This window comes from Papaver somniferum, chromosome 1, assembly GCF_003573695.1.
Source record: "Papaver somniferum cultivar HN1 chromosome 1, ASM357369v1, whole genome shotgun sequence".
Taxonomy (NCBI): Eukaryota; Viridiplantae; Streptophyta; class Magnoliopsida; order Ranunculales; family Papaveraceae; genus Papaver; species Papaver somniferum.
Window position 1 is genome coordinate 102162885 of NC_039358.1, and position 19171 is coordinate 102182055.

Sequence of the window (19171 nt, forward strand, 5' to 3'; positions counted from 1 at the left end):
TCGTGCATTACAATCAAAACAAGGTATATAGTGATAAGAGACAAGACACCTTGCTAATCAATGGATCCTCTCTCTTTTAATCCAATTGACAATTATTTTATTTTTCAAAGTTTTATTATATATACTTGTACGAACACACATGCGATGCGCATGCTTGAATTTGATTCTTTTAACAACACCAAATTTAAAAAAAAAATGTTAAAATAAAAATATTCTTATTTGTACTCATTACATGGATAATTCAAAGAACTTTCCAAATATATTAATTTTGCGAAAATTCGTTGTGCATTTTAAAAGATATTTAAGTTTTAAATTTTTTGATCTATTTTTAAAACAATGGCATTATTGTGAATATAGAAACACTGATTCAATGTACATTTTCATCCTTAAACATATATGTATAATAGTGGTTGATATTTAAGGTCATATTAGTAATATCAGGATGACACCAAGTTATTTTGTCTTTTTGTGACCAACCAAAAAGAAGGCTTCACCAAAAAGGGGTCTTTTTTTAATTATAGTATATATAAGATAAGATAAGATAAAATGGTTTATTGTGATACCGCTATATTGAAATAGCTCCAGTAGTGTGAGAGTAAAATTTTTGATCACATACCATCTAAAGATGACATTAAAATTTGTCGTAGCAACTATTCTGTCTTTTCAAATAGTTGGTGAACCGTATGTCAAAGTCACACACAATCACTTCCTAGCACCCAATCCTGAACCTCCAACACCCATTCAGACTTAAAAAAGAAAGTTCAAACACCAAAGGAAAAACATACCACAACACCTCAATATCCCACCTACTGCTGACTTTGCAGCACCACCACCACCACCAAAAACCAGAAAATATCTCTCAACTTATGCTTTATCTCCCGATTCCACCAGAAATCTACAACCCCAGCATGAAGAACCAACAATCAGAACTCGAAACCCTAGATCCACCAGATTCCTTCACCCAGACAACACCATCCGTTCAACTAAGCCTCCAACACCAACCCCTGAACCTAGCCCCAATCAAACCAAACCAGCTTGGTATCTTTCTTTGGATGAAGATGATACAGCTGAAGCAGGAAGCAGTGACAAAGGAAAGAGAGTTGTTGGTAAAAGCCAACACTCGCATCCATTATGAATCACTTGGCTTGGAACTGTCAAGGAATTAACAACACCTTGACAGTTCAAAAACTACGTGAGTATACGCGTAGTTATCATTCGTCTTTAATGTTTTTAACTGAAACTTTAGCATCTGTTTCTACCATGAATAATCTGTGTGCATCTTTTGGTTTTCATGATATCTATGTAATCCCTTGTAATAGCCGACAGGTGGGCTTAGTATGATGTGAAAATCTCACCCGAAGGTTCAAATATTAGTAGTTAATCAAAATATCATACATGCTTACATCTTGTCTGATTTTGATCCTCAACCTTGGTTGTTCATTGGAATTTACGCTCCTCCCCATCAACTGACAAGAAAGGGCTTTTGGATAAACTTCAACTCATTAATTCCTATACACAAACTTTCATGGCTGTTAATGGGAGATTTTAATGAAATCACTTGTCGACAAGAAAAGAAAGGTGGTAACCCTGTCACACCAGCACAAACACAACACTTCATCGACATGATCAACTTGCTTGGACTAATTGACTTAGACTTTCAAGAAGATCCTTATACTTGGTCAAACATACAAAGTGGAGATGCTTCCATTTTGGAGAGGCTGGATCGAGGGCTATGCAACCAGTTGTGGCTAGATAAACATCCCAACATAATAATAAAACACCTACCAAAAATAGCCTCGGACCATGCACCACTATTGATGATCCAAGGAGTAATGACATTGCCAAGGACCACAAAATTCAGAGTGGAACATCTATGGTTCCTTCACCTACAATTCAAAGCCATGGTGGATGTAGCATGGAATCAAACTCAACACCCCAATCCACTCGTAAACCTTATAAACAAATTATCAACTATGACTACAAGTTTACAAGTTTGGAGAAAAACCACCTTTGGCCATCTGCCTTCCCTCATCAGAGTTGCGGAAGTCTCGGTTCAACATGCACGACATCAATGTGCCATAACTTCAGGTTACACTTTAAGCTTTTGGCTACAAAAAGAACAACAAGCTAGAAAAACACATCTAGCGTTAACACACTGCCAGGAGGTGTATTGGAAACAACGATTTACTGATCACACATCTAGCGTTAACACACTGCCAAGAATCCAATGATTGCAACATAGAGATTTAAATACAACCTATTTCCATACCCAAGCTTCAATCCATATGATATACAACCACATCCATCAACTCAAGACATACCAAGGTATTTGGACTCAAACTCCTCAAAAAGTGGTTGATATCATAATTGGTTTTCTTGAAAAACAATACCAAAAACAATTGTAGATTGGAGTTTATTCGAAGGGTTCCAGCCGAGACTCACGAATAACCAATGTGAGGTTCTGACGTCAGTTGTCGCTAGGGAAGAATTTGATATTGCTCTTCACTCCATCGGATCAGAGCAGGTATCGGGTCCTGATGGATACATGGGTAAATTATATAAAGAACTACCAGACATCACAGGACCATCATTATGGGCTATGGTGGAACACTTCTTCCAATTCAATCAACTTAAACAACTAATCAATCATACCAACATCACTTTCATTCCAAAAATCCCAAACCCCTCCGCACCATCCCAGTTTCGGCTGATTAGATTATACAATGTAGCATACAAAGTAATAACAAAAATCTTGGTCAATAGGATGAGACCCATTCTCCAATTCATCATAAGCCCATTTCAAAGTGGTTTTATACCAAATAGAGTCATTCATGACAACATTGCAATTGAGTCAGAACTATTCCATCACATTCGAACTGCCGCTCCGACAAAACACCCCAAGATTGATCTAAAACTAGGCATCACGAAAGCTTATGATAGTCTAGATTGGGGTTTTGTTGAAGTTGCGTTCACCAAGTTGGGATTTCCAAAGAAATTCATGGATTACATCATCACTTGCATCACATCAGTCACCTATGGCATCAATATTAATGGCACAACTCAAGGCCACATTCAACCTAACTGAGGATTGCGGCAAGGTGACCCGGTTATCTCCATACATTTTTATCATATGTACAGAGATTTTATCAACAAATCTGGGAAAGTTGGAATGGACAGGAAAGTTGGCAGGCCTAAAGATCTCCAAAAGAGCACCACCTATCCTGCATTTGATGTATGCATACGATTTACTGATCACGTGCATGGCCAAGCCAGAAACTTGCAACACACTCCAACAGATCCTCCATGCATTTTCATGCTCAGCAGCACAACACATCAACAGATCCAAATCTAGTATCATTCATCACCCTAAATTGTGGCTTTCAAAAATCCAAAGACTCGAAGCACAGTTTCAAATAAGCACAATGGCGGAACCACCAAAATATCTGGGGGTTACATTCAAAAGTGGAAGAAACTCGACACACATCTATGTGGACCTTTTGGAGAGAATTCAAAGGAAATCTCAAGGTTGGGTAGTTAAATGTGTTAACCAGGCAGGAAGAGTGGTGTTAATTAACGCATACCTCACTCCGACATCTAATCATGTGATGCAAACCAAAATACTACCAGATCATATCCCCAAGAAAATGGACTGAATCACTAAAAATTTCTTTTGGGGTCATAGCATCACAACAGAGAAGATGCACCCCATCGGGTGGGATAAGCTTGCTAAAGCAAAAAAGGATGGTGGTTTGGGAATAAGGAAGAGCAAGAAACATAACCAGGCACTACTTCTCAAAAGAGTGTGGCACATGCAGAGCAACCACCGGTCAATATGGAAGAAAATGTGCGATGATAAATATCTCCACAATGAACCAATGATGGCACAGCATCTCACCATTCTAGCAAAACCAACTGCGATCCCATATTGGAAAATTTTAGCTAACCTTGTTTCTATTTTGCAGGAGAAATGTTTTAAAAAGATTGGGAATGGACAAACAACTGTCATACATGACAATTGGATTCCAGACCAAAATATACCAATCACAACTACTTTGGCCCAAGGTACACAAGTAGGTGATCTCATTCATGATGATACAAACTCATGGAATCACCAACTCATCTATGAGTCATTCGATGTAAGTACGGCTCACAACATCATTAATATACATCTACCTGAACATCAAGTTCATGATATATATATTTGGCCGTACACCAAAAATGAAGAATACTCAGGAAAAATTGGTTATACACTCATATCACAACCCAACAGTACCCCATCACAACCACATCACAACAACAACAACCCCTACCATCATGCCCGTGGACTTCAAACTCATCTAGAAAATCCAATGTCCACCAAAATTAGGCTTTTCATGTGGAAAGTCAGTTCAGAAATATTACCGACCTTCGACAAGCTCCACCACATTCATATCACCCCAACCAATGTATGTCCAGTTTGCACCGACCATAGAGAGAGAAAACAACATCTTTTCTTCGAATGCAATCAAGCTACCCAACTGTGTAACCTCATCATCGCACACCTTCCAAGGAGCCCCAACCCAAACCAAAAACCCCAGCAAACCAAACAACATACAAGACCTGCTCGATCAAAGTCTACCGACATTGAATCAAACAATGTTCTGCTTCACCGTTTGGCATTTATGATTAGCACGAATCTCTCAAGTTTATCAAAGAAATAAGATGACAACATCACAAATCAGAGGCATAATACTAACAATGGTTGCAGAATACATACAGGTCCAACAACATCCACCTCCGATATACCCTGGCCAGGAACCTCAACAAAGATATAGGTAAAGATTGAGATACACCACCATCCTCATCGGTTGGCAACCACCGCCACAAAACTTGATCAAGATAAATTCAGAAAAATCAGCGGGTGGTAACCCAAGACAAGCAGGAGCGGGATGCATGTGTAGGACAACCACAAGACAGGTACTCATGGCGATGGCATCACCACCAGGGATAACCACAACAGTAATGGCGGAGACTTGAGGACTTCTCTTAGCAACCAACAAAACAACGGTAATGGCCTATGGTATGGTTTGAAGTAGATTCAAAAGCACTCACTCAAATGATGCAAAACCAAAATCAAACCAACCCATGGTGCCTTGCCTCAGGGAAATGATTCAAGAAATCCAAACTCTAATGGTAAGTATACCACAAGTCAAACTTACACATACTTACAGGGAATCCAATCAAACAGCAGAGAAACTAGCAAACGAGACGGTCCATCATCAGCAACAACACCCGACTACATCATCAACAAGAATTTGGGACAACACATATCCTACTATCATTTCAAATATTATTCTCGATGGTAGAAACGGGGTTACCTTCACCCATATAGTTAGAACTGTAATAAACTAAGTTTACTTATTAACAAATCTACTTTCGTTCCATTAAAAAAAACGACCATTAAAATTGAGTAATTTCCGCCATGGGAAAGCTAAAAGTCGACGTGCTAATAGATGGAACGATTATGACGATGAGCACCGGTTTTAGGTGAGAACGGACAGCAACCAAATGAAGCACCACAAGAGTACAACAACAATGATAAATTATGTATGTAACGTATAAATGACAAACATGTGATAATCTTTTTCTATTTGTGATTATAAACCAAACAAAAACATGTGAGTATATCTCAATAAAGTTAGGTAATCAGAAGTTAATCGTGCAGTTAGGTACTTATTTACTTTTTGGATCCAAATCTCCCTAAGATTTCCTCCAACGTATGTCGATCACTCATCAAAGAGTCCACCATTTCTAAATGTAAAATGTAGGAGTGTTTCAAATAACAAGAAGGATCAATTTTGAATGATATTTCGGATCAGTCTCGTTCTCATGTTTCCCTGACATTAGCCTACATTTTCAAAAATGCAAAATTGACCGAGTTTATCTTGCATGAAACAAAATTACTCCCTCGATTTCTAAAAAATAGGTTTGTTTGGTTTTCACAAAAATTAAGAAAATCAATCATTGTAGCCATTTTTTTTTCATGTTTTTTCTTAATCTATCTTTGGTCCCCACTCATTTGTTATAAAAGAGATGGGAGAGAGAAGTGGTCCCTCTATGGGTATACTAGTAAAATCATACTAATAATATTTGACTTTTCACATATGGAAACAAGCCTATTTTTTTGACATACCAAAATAAGAAAATAAGCTTATTTTTAAGAGTAGAGTTTTTTAACTCATTACGTATCACAATGTTAGAATCTCTTTCCAAAAGACCAAAGACCGAAACCCGTTTCCAGTAGCAAGTACCGGGTTGGGTAGGAGACAATGTTAACTCCCGAAAGTTGGTAGGAGACAATGTTAACTCCCGAAAGTTGGACATAGTTTTTACGCCGGCCTGCACAACCCGTAGGCAAAATGGTCAATTTACTACAGCTTATTTGACCTGATGATGATCGTTGTAGTAGGAAGATACAAATGCCAGGGAATACTGGAAAATCAGCAATCAGATTGCCAACCATTTAGTTCTTAGAATCAACCCAATCAGAGTAACTTTAACTCAAGCACATTGGGTTTATGGAAAGAAATAACTCAAGAACATTGGGTTTATGGAAAGAAATAACTCAAGAACATTGATTTGGTGGCAGCTGACTACATGTCTTTATATCTTTAGGCTTTCAAAGTTAACAGCAAATTGTGGTTGAAAGGCTGATGATCATTTCATGATTTTGATTGTTTCCAAACCCACAGACAGTGCAATATATTAGGAACAATGAATGAACAATTACCATTTCATGTGTCAACAGATCCCTTCCCTACTCTAAAGTGCAGTAGGGGGAGATGAAGAATGAAAGAAACAATGAACCCATGTTTGAGCAATAACTGAAGAAAAACCTTCAACTTGATTTCAATAATAAGTTACGAACAAACCTAATCACCATAAATGAAACTTCATCACAAAAATAAAGAAGAAAAGAAAATTGTCACTAAGAACAAGCTGTAAAGGGACATATTTAAAGGGAAATTTCCAAAAAGAAGAAAGAAAAATCTTTACCAGAAACTACACTGCGGCTGTTGCTGTGGTGGGTAATTACTGGCAGAGCTTCTCTACAGCAGCAACAATCTGGGCTGGCTGGACAATAGTGAATTCCTCCAATGTCCCAGCATACGGAGTTGGTACATCCTGTGAAGACAAACAGATAACAGGGGCATCCAAATAATCATGGAAATTCTCATTAATTGCCGCTGTCAAACTGGCACCAATTCCACCAGTTCTCATGCACTCTTCAACAATCAGAACACGGTGAGTCTTCTTAATTGAGTTTCCAATGGTGTGAAGATCAAATGGCTTCAATGACCTAATATCAATTACTTCGGGATCATAACCCTTGTTAACCAAGGTTTTCGCCGCTTGCATCACGTGGTACCTCATGCGAGAGTATGTGAGAATCGTAATGTGTTCTCCAGGCCTCACCATCTCAGCCTCCTCTAGTGAGCAAATGTATTCCTCATCTGGGATCCTCTCCTTGAGATTGTACAAGAGAACATGCTCAAAGAGAATCACAGGATTCTCACTTCGGATAGCAGCCTTCATTAATCCCTTGGCATTGTAAGGAGTTGAGCAAGCAACCATTTGAATTCCAGGAATCGACTGGAAATATGATTCAAGACGTTGTGAGTGTTCTGCTCCAAGCTGGCGTCCTACACCTCCAGGCCCACGGATGACTACTGGAATTTTGAATTGGCCACCTGAGGTATAATGTAGCATTCCACAGTTGTTGGAAATTTGGTTGAAAGCCAGAAGAAGGAAACCCATGTTCATTCCTTCAATAACCGGCCGTAGGCCAGTCATGGCAGCCCCAATAGCCATTCCTGTGAAAGAGTTCTCTGCGATTGGAGTGTCAAGAACCCTAAGATCTCCAAACTTTGTGGCTAGGCCCTTGGTCACCTTGTAAGAGCCTCCATAGTGACCAACATCTTCCCCCACAACACATACTGTTGGATCTCTGTCCATTTCTTCTTCAAGGCCTTCTCGGAGGGCTTCAAAAAGTAACAGCTCATGCCTAATGTTGATAAACAAGTAAAGAGTTTGATTAACCTTAGCCGAAGTTACAGTAGGAAAGCTCCAGACAATATATAGAAACTCCCGGATGGAATTCAAAAGGCAAAGGTCAAAGTATATGACCATAATAACATACACTTTTAAGTGCATACATCTTTTAATTAAATTACTAGATAAATTAATCAACAAGTAAAAAAGAAAAGATGCTATCATGGTGCTTACAAGCAGATATTAGAAGCAAGGCTAAGTGGTCAATTGAATTTTTTGATTATACTACTAAAGTGTCTCATGTTAATAGAAGTATTGTTTCACCAAGTCCAAATGTATAAGAGCTTATCAATCTATAGCAAACAGCAAATTCTAAACTGCTTAAGAACTGCTGATGTAAATATTCTTTCTTGAGGTACTACATTTTCCAGTTCTTTATAAAAAAGAAAATAAGTGGTCAATTCAACAATGTGAACATGTGGTATTAGCTGATTTTGAGGTATAATGTTAAGAAAGCAAAAGCAATAGATGTTTATTTGCATAACATTGTGCTTACGAGCAGATTTAGAAGTAACAATTAAATGATTAATTGAACCATATGATATCGGCTAATTTTGCGATAATTATGCCTCCAATTAGCTTATGAGAATTGGGAAATCATTTGAACCACAGAGAAAATCTTGACTTAATTAGACTCTTCACATGTTTCCCAAAAGGTGGGACTCGTAGTTGCAAGAAAGTGTCAGGAGAATGGAAAGGACAGGCTTTACTCATTGCTCAGTTTCCATACTAAGTAACGACAACTAATAAAACTCTCTGAACATGCTAGGTTTGACCAAAAAAGTTGTTTATGCTAGAAGCATTCACTGCATATATTGTTACTACCGCAAAAGTGGTACTTTATGTATGTAGCAATGCAGATACAATATCTTCACTCTTCCACATCATAAACTGTTGACAGCACTAACCTTAGTTCCCAGGAACATGAACAGGCATCACGAATCTCACTGAAATTCGCGAATTTGTGCTCCTCAGCGAGATTCGTGACGGTAGCGCGCTCCTAACACGCGAAAATCACGCTCCTAACACGTGAGGAACGCGTTCCTAACTTGTGAGGAACGTTTCTCATAAATGACTACGATTTCCAAGTTTAAAGTCTACAGTACCCAAGTCTTTTGGTATTAATACCAAAACAAACTTGACTTTTAATCACTCAAGAAAGACCTAGAAGCCAATCAGACATCAATAAAACCCATTTCATTGTTCAATGCCAGCAGAAAAAGAAAATCCGCCTCTTCATTTTCTTCTCTACAAAAAGATAATATTCTGTCTCTTGATTTTTTCTCTTCTTTTCTGCCATGGACGGTTCTGTAAGCCCAGTTATTAACTTAGAAGAGGAAGTTGATGATGGTGACCAGGTTGAAGAACCATCTTCTACTCCTCTCTGGAAATATGTAACAAAAGTTGGGAAGGAAGATGGTGGTAAGGGAGGTGGTGGAGCACAGAAGTTTGTATGTAACTTTGGATGCAGGGTGGATCCTTAGGTAGGGTCTTATACAAGGGTTCGTCAGCACTTGATTGGTGTTATACCAGGGCAGAAAAATCAGGGTATATCATTATTTACTAAAGTTACAAAAGATATGATGGAGATGTTAAAACAAGAGGAACTTACTGCAAGAAGAATGTTTGGAGAAAGTGCTAAAACGAAAAAGCTCATGTTGCCTAACTCAAGTACAAGTCAGAATCAGCACACGAGCATTAACATGGATCAAAGTAATTCATTATTTCAGAGTGTTGTCGATAAAATGTTCCATCGAAACAGTAGAGATGATGTTGATCAAAAGATTGCAAGGTGTCTGTATGTAAATGGAATTTCCTTGAATGTTCTTAGATCTCCATTTTGGGCAGATATGGTATCTGCCATTAATCAAACACCAAAAGGATATAAATCTCCCTCTTGTGAAAAGGTCAGAACCTCTTTATTAGACAAGGAGCAGACCTTGGTAAAACAAGCTCTAAATCCTTTAGTGAATGAGTGGCATACTCATGGAGTTTCTATTATTTCTGATGGTTGGTCTAACATCAAAAATGCATCTTTAATAAACATTATGGCAGTATCAGACGGCAAGGCGATGTTTTTAAGTGCACATGATGTTTCAGGAATAGAGAAAACCGGAGAAAACATAGCTGAGATACTCTTGAAAGCAATTGAAGAGATTGGACCTTCGGTTGTTGTGCAAGTCGTCACAGACAACACCGCAAATTGCAAGTATGCTGGAGCACTCATAGAAGCAAAGTATCCACATATTTTTTGGTCCGGATGTTTAGCACACACACTGAACCTGTTAATGAAGGACATAGAAAAATTCAAGGAACCGGCTGTTTCTTTTTTTAAAGAAACATATACAAAAGGTAAGATATTGTGAAGTTCATAAGGAATCATTCTCAATGTCTTTCTCTGTTTAAGAAGTTCTCAACTTTAGAGGTTCTCAAATCTAAAAAGATAAGGTTTGGATTCCATTTTGTCGTGCTATCTCGGCTTGTCAAGGAAAGGGCTAGTCTAATAGCCATGGTACTATCAGAAGAATGGAAAGAGATCAAAAAGCCCGTAAATGCAGCAGACCATGAAGAAATCACTGCAATTATCTTGAATGGAAACTTTTGGAGTAATGCGGAAAAGGTGTTGAAAATAATGGAGCCGATTTATATGATACTCAGGTTTTCAGATTCAGAAAAGGCTGTTATAGGAGAAGCGTACGAACAAATGGATACAATGCTAGGTATGTTACAAGACACTTTAGCAGATGATGGTGTTAGTTATGACATAATTCAGCAAATTGTAGTCCAGCGATGGGATAAAATGAATATCCCATTGCATTGTTTGGCGTATATACTTGTCCCTAAGTATTACACACACTCGTGGCTAATGAAACCAGCCCCGGGTGGTGTTAGTAGAAAGAAACCGAATTTCGATATCGAGGTTCAAGATGGATACTTGGCGGCAATAGACAAGATGATTTCATCACCACAAGAAGCTGCAACGATAAGACAACAAATCAGTGACTTTGTAAGCAATGGAGGAGTTTTTGCTCGCCCACAAGCTGTTGAGGATAGAGCGAGGCTGAGTGCAAAGCAGTGGTGGGGTCTATACGGTGGAGGAGCACCGGAACTTTATGCATTAGCTATGCGAGTGTTATCTCAAGGTGTGAACACCTCTTGCGTGGAGAGGTGTTGGAGCACCTGCAGCTACATTCATAGCATAAAGAGAAATAGACTATGCGCCGATAGGGCTGAAAAACTTGTGTACGTACATTACAATCAACGTCTACTTGCGAGGCAGAGAGCAGATTATGAAGCTCAGTATAGGAATTGGGATGTGAACCCGGAAGAAAATAATATTGAGGAAGCTATTGATGTCATACAAGCAAGAGAGCAAAACGAAGATATTGAAGCAAGTAATTATTTTACTGAAGAGAGTCAAGAGACAACACCTACATTGTCTACACCTCAACCTACATCGTCTACACCTACATTGTTCCCGACCGCGCTCCCGCTCCTGGTAACTAAGGCACTAACTCAAAGTCTCGGACAACATAACATAATAATTATGTGATCTCCATTGTCTATTCAATTTTCCATGAACGCTAAGGCTCCAGCTGTTCTGCTGACTTGAATGTTTCAAATTTGTCCACTAGCTTGTTGGCTATTTTCTATTGACGGTCTTATAAGATGTCAGTGTTTTCAACTATATGAACGAAAAAGATTTTGGTGGTCATGAATAAAACCAGTCAACAACATATACTTCAGGATTAGATATTGTTTTGGACAACATTTTCAAACCCCATATAATAAATTCAACAACTTCACTCAAGAAATAAAAGAAACGTACACAAAGAAAAACAAAAATGGATAAAAAACTAACATTCAAATAAGATACATGTATAGCTGATATTAAATCAACAGAAGCAGGGGTAAATCAAGAGCCAATCAATGTACACTACCATGACTGTACAACACGAGTTAGCATCTCGCATCAATGTCTCACATCCCTAATTCATTTAAGTAAGACAGGTAAATGTGAGAGAGGTAAATGTGCAATTCAGATGATATTAGCATCTCGCATCAATACAGCTGATATTAAGTAAGACTCGTAAGAGAGGTAAATGTGCAATTCAGATGATATATAACGTAGCAATCAGAAATACTTTAAACTAAGTGCGTCGTCAACATGGCTCGAGACTTAAGTAAGTACACTTATCCATTTAGGCTATTCGATCTAAGTTGTACACTTCTCATTCCATCAACATTTGAGTAACTTGATAAATTGGTTTAAATTGCAGAATTTCAAACAAAATGAAAACGTATGCATATACAATGAATAAATGAAAGGAATGAAAGCCTTACCCAGGTTTAGATGTGGTTGATGCAGTGGAACCTTCATTCTTAGTCTACAAAGGAAATAACAAAACCAAATTCAACATCCACAAAACTTAAAATTCAAATTCAAAAGAAAGAAATTAGATAAGTTGAGATGTGTAACTGCAACTGCATTAGCAACCAATTTCGGTGAAGAACGAGCTTTGTTGTTAGATGATCCCAAAGTTATATCTCTAGAATCAGATCTGATAGCAAAAACCCTTCCTTTCCTTGCTGCAATTCAAACAAAAATCAAAATGATAAGTCTGTCTCAGAGATCCCAGACCCAAATACATAGTTTAGAATGAGAGGAATAGAACCTGTTTGAATTGGAAGGGATTTGAGAGAAGAAACCTCAAATCTCTTGGAATCCAAAGAAGTTGAGGATAAAGCAGCCGCGGCTCCGATTCCTTGTAAAAGTGTTGCCATTTTCTTTTCTAAGAGAAGAGAAATTGAGAATTGGGAAAGAGAGAGCAATGCGAGGAAACGAGAGATTCAGAGGGGAGAAGGACAGAGACAGAGTTTATATGGGGATGAGAGAGAGAGAGAAAAGGCGGAGAAACTGAGGCAACGTTCGTTGTGTGTTGTGTCTTGTGTTGGGTGGGTGTGAAGTAGTTCGAAATTTTGCTTATAAAAAATTTGGTTTTGACGATTAAATCGAGAGAACTGGACTCACTGGGTTAACACGAGTAGGCGGAGAAAATAACTCTTCAAATGATAATAATCTGGTTGAGAAATCTTGTCCCTGTGGTTCTGGAAATTGCTTAATTCTTACTGCTAAATGCTAATACTGTGAAAAATCCAGGTAACTAGGGTTTTTCTTCTTTTTGTCTTTCTGTGATTTGATGCCCTAGAAATTTATTGATGATCTTAATTTTATGGATTCGTTTATTGGGAATGTATGGGTTAGAACTTGGAAACTGTTTATAGAATCTGTGACACTGAAATCTCATTCACTTTGACCCCAAGTATTTCATCTTCTATTTTCTTGATTCGGTAAATTTTTAAAAGATGAAAGGGAATCATAGGTTTTATTAGTTTGTGTATTAACTTGTATATGATGTTACTTGTTTGTATCTTCTCCCTATTATCAGGGTATTGCTTGGGCTACCCAATGAGGAACTTAGCATACATATATAATCTCTGTGTTGCTTCGAATATATATTCATTCAAGTATGGTTCAATGGCATTTTGATGGACCAGGAAAATGGAGGCTGTGGATTTTTTGAGTGGTGTGACAATTTGTCAGCAACTCCTACGTCTAGTTACTCTAGTAGGGTCCAGGAGTCTGCGTCAAATACTTCAGTTGCTGATCTTCCATGCCTGTGCGGTGTTGGTTCCTGCTTAGTTCTGACAGCAAAGACTGGACAGAATGTTGGCCGGCAGTTCTATCGTTGTCCTAATCAGGTATGTGAAGTGTACAACTCTAAACCTCTGGTGCACTCGTAGAGGGTCTCCACTAGATGCTATTATGTGATTTATGTTTCATCTTGCATATCACTGTTTACCATATCATATCTAACTGCCTTCCTTTGAATCTTTTCAGTTATGACCTGTCAAATTGGTCATCCAAACCGCTAGTTTAAAAATCTCGGTTTGATATTCCATTAAAACATTAGGGTCAATCCTGGAAAATGCTGATACCAAGTTATTATTAACTAGGCAGAATGAAAACCTTGTTTTTCTCGTCAGTTTCACAACCAAAACATTCTAAAGTACTCTTATTTTTTTATGCCTGGGCATTTTGTAGTAAGCCTCACAAATGCTATTTGAGAAAAAAATGGAAATGAAGTATAGTAAATAGGACAAAACCTTAGAAATAGATCCATGTATCCCCGCCGTATACCTATTTCTTTGCTATTGTACTTGTTGATAAGCTCCTGGGCTTCTTTAAGCTTTGGCTTATCTAGTTTATAAATAATCCAGTGTGGATTTATAAATTGTCTAGTCAATTCATAAACCCTGGATGAACAAAGAATAAGCAGTCTCTCATTCAGTCTATACAGATAGCAGGACTCCTACTGTATATGCATGGCATGAGAAAATATATAAATTACAAGAACTGAAAGAGGCATGTAGAACACACTGATATCGGATGCTTATGCCGCATAGTTTGCTTCCTGCATTAGGTATTGCCTCTAGATTTTGGAATAACATAGCTCTTTATCTCTCTCTAAATTTTGGAATAACATAGCTTTTTTGTAATTTGTATGGTCACTTATTTTGTACTAATTATATACTTGTTTTCTTAGATGCAAATAGATGCAGAAACAACACCCAGCTTCGGCATTTGTTAAATACCAGACTAGCTACAAAACTCATGGCTTTTTAATATGTAAAGTAGCAAGTTTCTATACCTATTTATGGGCATCTCTGCTTGTCCATGAAGATGTAATTTGCACGTACAGTCTCCTTCTTGTTGATGACATAAACTTGATATTCCTTATTAATGGTTCACATAAAATTACTTAGTAATATGTACTTCAAATCTTTTCATTGGAATAGGGGAGTCCGTGCGGTTTTTTCAAATGGTGTATCCAGCAGAATTTAGCAGTAGGTCACCGCACAAGTTACTTCGACAATGCAAACAACAAAAGCTATAGCGCTGCAAGTGGTCAGAGTCCAGTTCGCTCTTCATTCAATGTAGGGAGGAATTCTGCTTCAGCAGCAGCATCTTATACTTATAACCAAACAAGTAACTTAGACCCAGCGAAAACTTCAGTGGATCAAGTGATACTTGTTTTAATGTGGACCGCTTCTGCTACCATTACTGATTTGATAACAGAAGGCTTGGCAGCAGGGCAATCCTTATCGTTAAGAAATTTTATTTGACAGGCTGCTCTGACCAAGTTGTATATGCAGTAGATGGGATTTTAAAATGCATGACTGACTGACTGTTGCTCATCTCATTCAGTAGTGTTGTATGAGACTTTACTCTCTTTATGTTTTTGAAATCATAAATTGATTAGCGGTAGCCCACGAAAGCTGAAGATGGTGTAGGGCATGTTTTGTAACAAACCTTTCAAGTAGATAGCTTTGGAGTTGTTTCATTTATATTGATTGCAATTGCAGTAGCGTCACTGATACTTAAACTAGAAGTACATCTGGGGCACACAGTTTGTTTGAGGATTTAATCAATCCAATCTGAGTTGCCAATAATTCCGAACCATCAGCAGTATGTATTTTAGGGGTTATTATTGAATGTAACTTCTCAAAATACCGTGAATTAAATGTCATGTGATTGGATGCACCTGAATCTAGAAACCATCCGGTTGAATAAATACCTTGGGGAATCGCAAGTGCAGAGGCTACACTAGGATTATTACCAATAGACAAGTCTGTTTGGTACATTTTTTAAAAATAGTTTTCTACTGTTTCAAAAACATACCCTTTTTCCTTTGTTTTCATTTCTAAAATTTGTTTGGTAGGATAAAAAATTGTTTTTGGAAATCATGGAAAATGAATTAAATCATATCAAATGTAAAGACTCGTCCAAGAGATAGTGATACTGGTCATGACTCACTAGTAGTCATTTCCCCAATCTCTTACTTTGTTCTAAAAAGAAGAAGAATGAACAAAAAATAAAAAAAAGAGAAAACACATAAAACAATAATTTGTTGTTTTTATTTTTTTGTTTTCAAATACAGAAAACAAATAGAAAACATTTTCTGAAAATGTCCTACCAAACGCGTTTTCTCCTGTTTTCCGTTTTCTCTGTTTTTAAAAACAGAAAACTGTTTTTGAAAACTGTACCAAACAGACTTTAGTATGTTTTTTCTTTTTTTTTTATAGATTGCTTTCTTTTTGTTTACATTGACTATCAACCCCAACAAGATTGTTTCTTGAGCGATTAAAACAGTTTCGGTGATTGATTACCCTTACTAATTGAAGATGTTCCTTCTGAAACATCACACTTAAGTTGCTAAGCTAATGTTCTTTGCTGGAAATAAATAGATATTACATGGTTGAAAGATAATTAGCTGCAGCAATTTTGTGGTAGTTGTCTGTAATGGCATCAGTGTATTATTCATCGTCAAATAAGGTCAATAAAGTCAAAATTAATTTTAGGGGAAGATTATAATCTATTCTGTCAAAGAAGCTAATTGTCAAACTTAGATATTTAACCCATTCTAAGCAAATTTCATAATTTCAGCCCAAGAAAATAAAACAAAACAAACAAATTTCATTAATAATGAAGGGGACAGATACCTTGCAACCACCACTTGCCAATCTCGACGGTTGAACCCACCTACCATATTGATCCTGTGGTTGACACTTATTCCTCAGCATCTGTACTTACTCAATACACTGGGTAGCTTACACGAATTCATATATTCCTCATGAAAGGTGTAATTTTTGAAAAAGCCATAATTTATTCATTCTTCTTTTTTTATAGACTTGCTTATCCAAAGAATATTAATACCGACAGAGGGAGAGGGGGGGAAAGAAAGCAATCATCTTCATCATCATGATCATCATCTAACCAAGGTCAGCTCTCTAATCTCCAAATCTTAAACTTGGGGTTCTCTTTTTCAACTTGTCTATGTTTTAATTTCATCATTTCTATCATTTTCTCTGAAGCTTCAGAAAGTATCCTTGTATGTTTTTTCTTCTGTTACTTTTATCTGTATTTTACTGATTCTGTCTGTCTGGGTTTAAAATATGAATAATAGAAAAAATCTTTACTTTATTTTTGTTTCTTTTTCCAAAATTGGGTTGAATGTTGGTTGCCTGATAGTGAATCCCCGAATAGCCTTTTCACAATGGAAAAAAAAGGCAAAAGGTAGGCAGTGTCTTTAGGGGTGAAGAACTATAAAGGAGAAAATAATCTGTCTCTAGAGTATCTTTGGAATTTCTTTTTGTTTTTGTTATCTGGGGAGTGGGGAAATGTTGATTTCTTTCGTATTTTGTATGCAGCTGAAAACCTGTGTTTTTGTTGAGCAAGTGGAGAATGGAAGAATGATACAGACAGAATTTAGGGAATAGACTGAATATTTTTGTGTTCAGTGTTAAAGATGCAGCGTGTTCGAGTTTCAGCACACCAAGCTCCTGTGCAGAAATTAGGGGATTCCCAAATCACATTATCTCCCAAGTTTAGGTTAGCAGCATGGCAATCCTCTTCCCTCTCAAGCCAAACATCAGAATCAGAATTCTCACCTTGTATAGAACCCTTAATTCCTGGTCTTCCTGATGATATTGCACTTAACTGCCTTCTTCGAGTTCCAGTTGCAAGTCACTCATCCTGCAGAGCTGTTTGCAAGAGTTGGCATCTGCTTCTAGGAAGTAAAGAACGATTCTTCACACAAAGGAAGGAGTTAGGTTTTCAAGATCCCTGGCTCTTTATATTCGCCTTCCATAAATGCACCGGAAAGATTCGATGGGAAGTTCTAGACCTTACAAGTTTTTCTTGGCACACAATTCCACCAATGCCAAGCAAGGACCGGGACTGTCCTCATGGGCTGAGGTGTATCTCTATCCCCTTTGAAGGAACTCTCTTTGTTTGTGGTGGTATGACTTCTGATATGGGTTGTCCTCTTGATTTGGTCGTGAAGTACGAAATACATAAAAATCGTTGGAGTGTGATGAACCGAATGCTCACGGCCAGATCAACTTTTGCAAGTGGAGTTATAGATGGATGTGTTTATGTTGCTGGTGGAAACAGTGCCGATCTGCTTGAGCTCAATTCAGCAGAGGTTTTAGACCCGACTGACGGCCAGTGGCATCCCATTGCAAATATGGGAGCTCATATGGCGTCTTACGATGCAACAGTTCTAAATGGCAAGCTTTTGGTTACTGAAGGTTGGCTTTGGCCCTTCCTATTCTCTCCTAGAGGTCAAGTGTATGACCCCAAATCTGACAGGTGGGAAACTATGGCTGCCGGATTAAGAGAAGGTTGGACAGGTTCAGGTGTTGTTGTTGATGGGCATCTGTTTGTAGTTTCGGAGCATGAGAGGATGAAATTAAAAGTATATGTGATGGAGACTGATTCTTGGGAAACAGTACCCGGCGCACCAGTACCTGAACAGATATGTAAGCCGTTTTCTGTAAATTCTGAAGGTCGCATTATTTATATTGTCGGTTGTAATCTACATGTTGCTATTGGCCACTTAACAAGGTTGAAGGAAAAAACTAATCAGAAATTCTTGGTTCAGTGGCAAGTTGTGGATGCACCTAAAGGTTTCTGCGACCTAAAACCGTTAAGCTCTCAGGTTCTTATCGCCTAGCATTTGATTGTTATTCTTCATCAAATATTTATCCTTTGATTACTGTTTGAATGATCCGGATTGTTTTTGTTTGATGAGCAATGGTCCAGATTATTAAACTAGTAAGACTGTGAGAGCTGTCCCTTCTAGTTGTAATATTAGTAGGATTTCAGTTTTTGTTTGATGAGCAATGGTCCAGATTATTAAACTAGTAAGACTGTGAGAGCTGTCCCTTCTAGTTGTAATATTAGTAGGATTTCAGTCTGTTCAACGGCAAACAGCCTTTTGAGTATGTTTTGCTCTTTTGAGTACGCTTTGTGTTATGGCATCAAGAAAGAAATAAAACCTCAAATGGATTTCCAACCTCCAGTGTTTTTCCATACCATTACAAAATTCTTCTGTAGTTTCCTTTTCAGTCTGGTTTTACTAGGTACGACCAGTACAAGTTCAGTCAGCTGAGGCTCTGAACCAGTACAAGTACAAGTTCAGCCTTTTGACGGCAAACAGATAAGTTCTTCCTT

The 19171-nt window shown here is 37.7% G+C and overlaps 3 protein-coding genes across 7 annotated transcripts; 2 read left to right on the forward strand and 1 right to left on the reverse strand.

The window, feature by feature from the left end:
- Positions 1-6851: 6851 nt before the first annotated feature.
- On the reverse strand, positions 6852-13124 carry LOC113295441 (pyruvate dehydrogenase E1 component subunit beta-3, chloroplastic-like). 2 transcript variants are annotated; one of them, XM_026543787.1, is made up of 5 exons: positions 12768-13124; positions 12572-12681; positions 12436-12479; positions 7036-8044; positions 6853-6911 (listed from the first exon to the last, which is right to left on the reverse strand). In XM_026543787.1, the coding sequence occupies exons 1-4, from the start codon at positions 12874-12876 to the stop codon at positions 7072-7074; spliced, it is 1236 nt and encodes a 411-aa protein (XP_026399572.1). In that variant the 5' UTR covers positions 12877-13124; the 3' UTR covers positions 6853-6911; positions 7036-7071. The 2 variants fall into 2 exon arrangements, with proteins under 2 accessions (XP_026399568.1, XP_026399572.1); XM_026543783.1 differs by having other exon boundaries at positions 6852-8044.
- Positions 13118-15444, forward strand: LOC113295455 (DNA topoisomerase 3-alpha-like). Of its 3 annotated transcripts, none has more exons than XR_003332843.1 (3): positions 13118-13252; positions 13651-13854; positions 14953-15444. XR_003332843.1 is itself a non-coding variant. In XM_026543795.1 (3 exons), exons 2-3 carry the CDS (start codon positions 13642-13644, stop codon positions 15277-15279), a joined length of 540 nt encoding a protein of 179 aa, XP_026399580.1. In that variant the 5' UTR covers positions 13118-13252; positions 13542-13641; the 3' UTR covers positions 15280-15444. The 3 variants fall into 3 exon arrangements, 1 of the variants encoding a protein (XP_026399580.1); XR_003332844.1 differs by lacking the exon at positions 14953-15444 and adding an exon at positions 14700-14808; XM_026543795.1 differs by having other exon boundaries at positions 13542-13854.
- A 1333-nt stretch (positions 15445-16777) lies between these two features.
- Positions 16778-19015, forward strand: LOC113295474 (F-box/kelch-repeat protein At1g30090-like). Of its 2 annotated transcripts, XR_003332845.1 has the most exons (3): positions 16778-16935; positions 17365-18754; positions 18844-19015. XR_003332845.1 is itself a non-coding variant. In XM_026543808.1 (2 exons), exon 2 carries the CDS (start codon positions 17463-17465, stop codon positions 18669-18671), a length of 1209 nt encoding a protein of 402 aa, XP_026399593.1. In that variant the 5' UTR covers positions 16778-16935; positions 17365-17462; the 3' UTR covers positions 18672-19015. The 2 variants fall into 2 exon arrangements, 1 of the variants encoding a protein (XP_026399593.1); XM_026543808.1 differs by having other exon boundaries at positions 17365-19015.
- Positions 19016-19171: the final 156 nt, after the last annotated feature.

Excerpts from the sequence above, each read along its gene's own strand:
- LOC113295455 (XM_026543795.1), top strand. The coding sequence starts at position 13,642 with ATGGACCAGGAAAATGGAGGCTGTGGATTTTTTGAGTGGTGTGACAAT. Across the intron at positions 13,855-14,952 it reads TCTATCGTTGTCCTAATCAG|GGGAGTCCGTGCGGTTTTTT; the intron begins GTATGTGAAGTG and ends TCATTGGAATAG.
- LOC113295474 (XM_026543808.1), top strand. The coding sequence starts at position 17,463 with ATGCAGCGTGTTCGAGTTTCAGCACACCAAGCTCCTGTGCAGAAATTA.
- LOC113295441 (XM_026543783.1), bottom strand. The coding sequence starts at position 12,876 with ATGGCAACACTTTTACAAGGAATCGGAGCCGCGGCTGCTTTATCCTCA. Across the intron at positions 12,480-12,571 it reads TGGTTGCTAATGCAGTTGCA|ACTAAGAATGAAGGTTCCAC; the intron begins GTTACACATCTC and ends TTTCCTTTGTAG. Across the intron at positions 8,045-12,435 it reads TCAACCACATCTAAACCTGG|GCATGAGCTGTTACTTTTTG; the intron begins GTAAGGCTTTCA and ends TATCAACATTAG.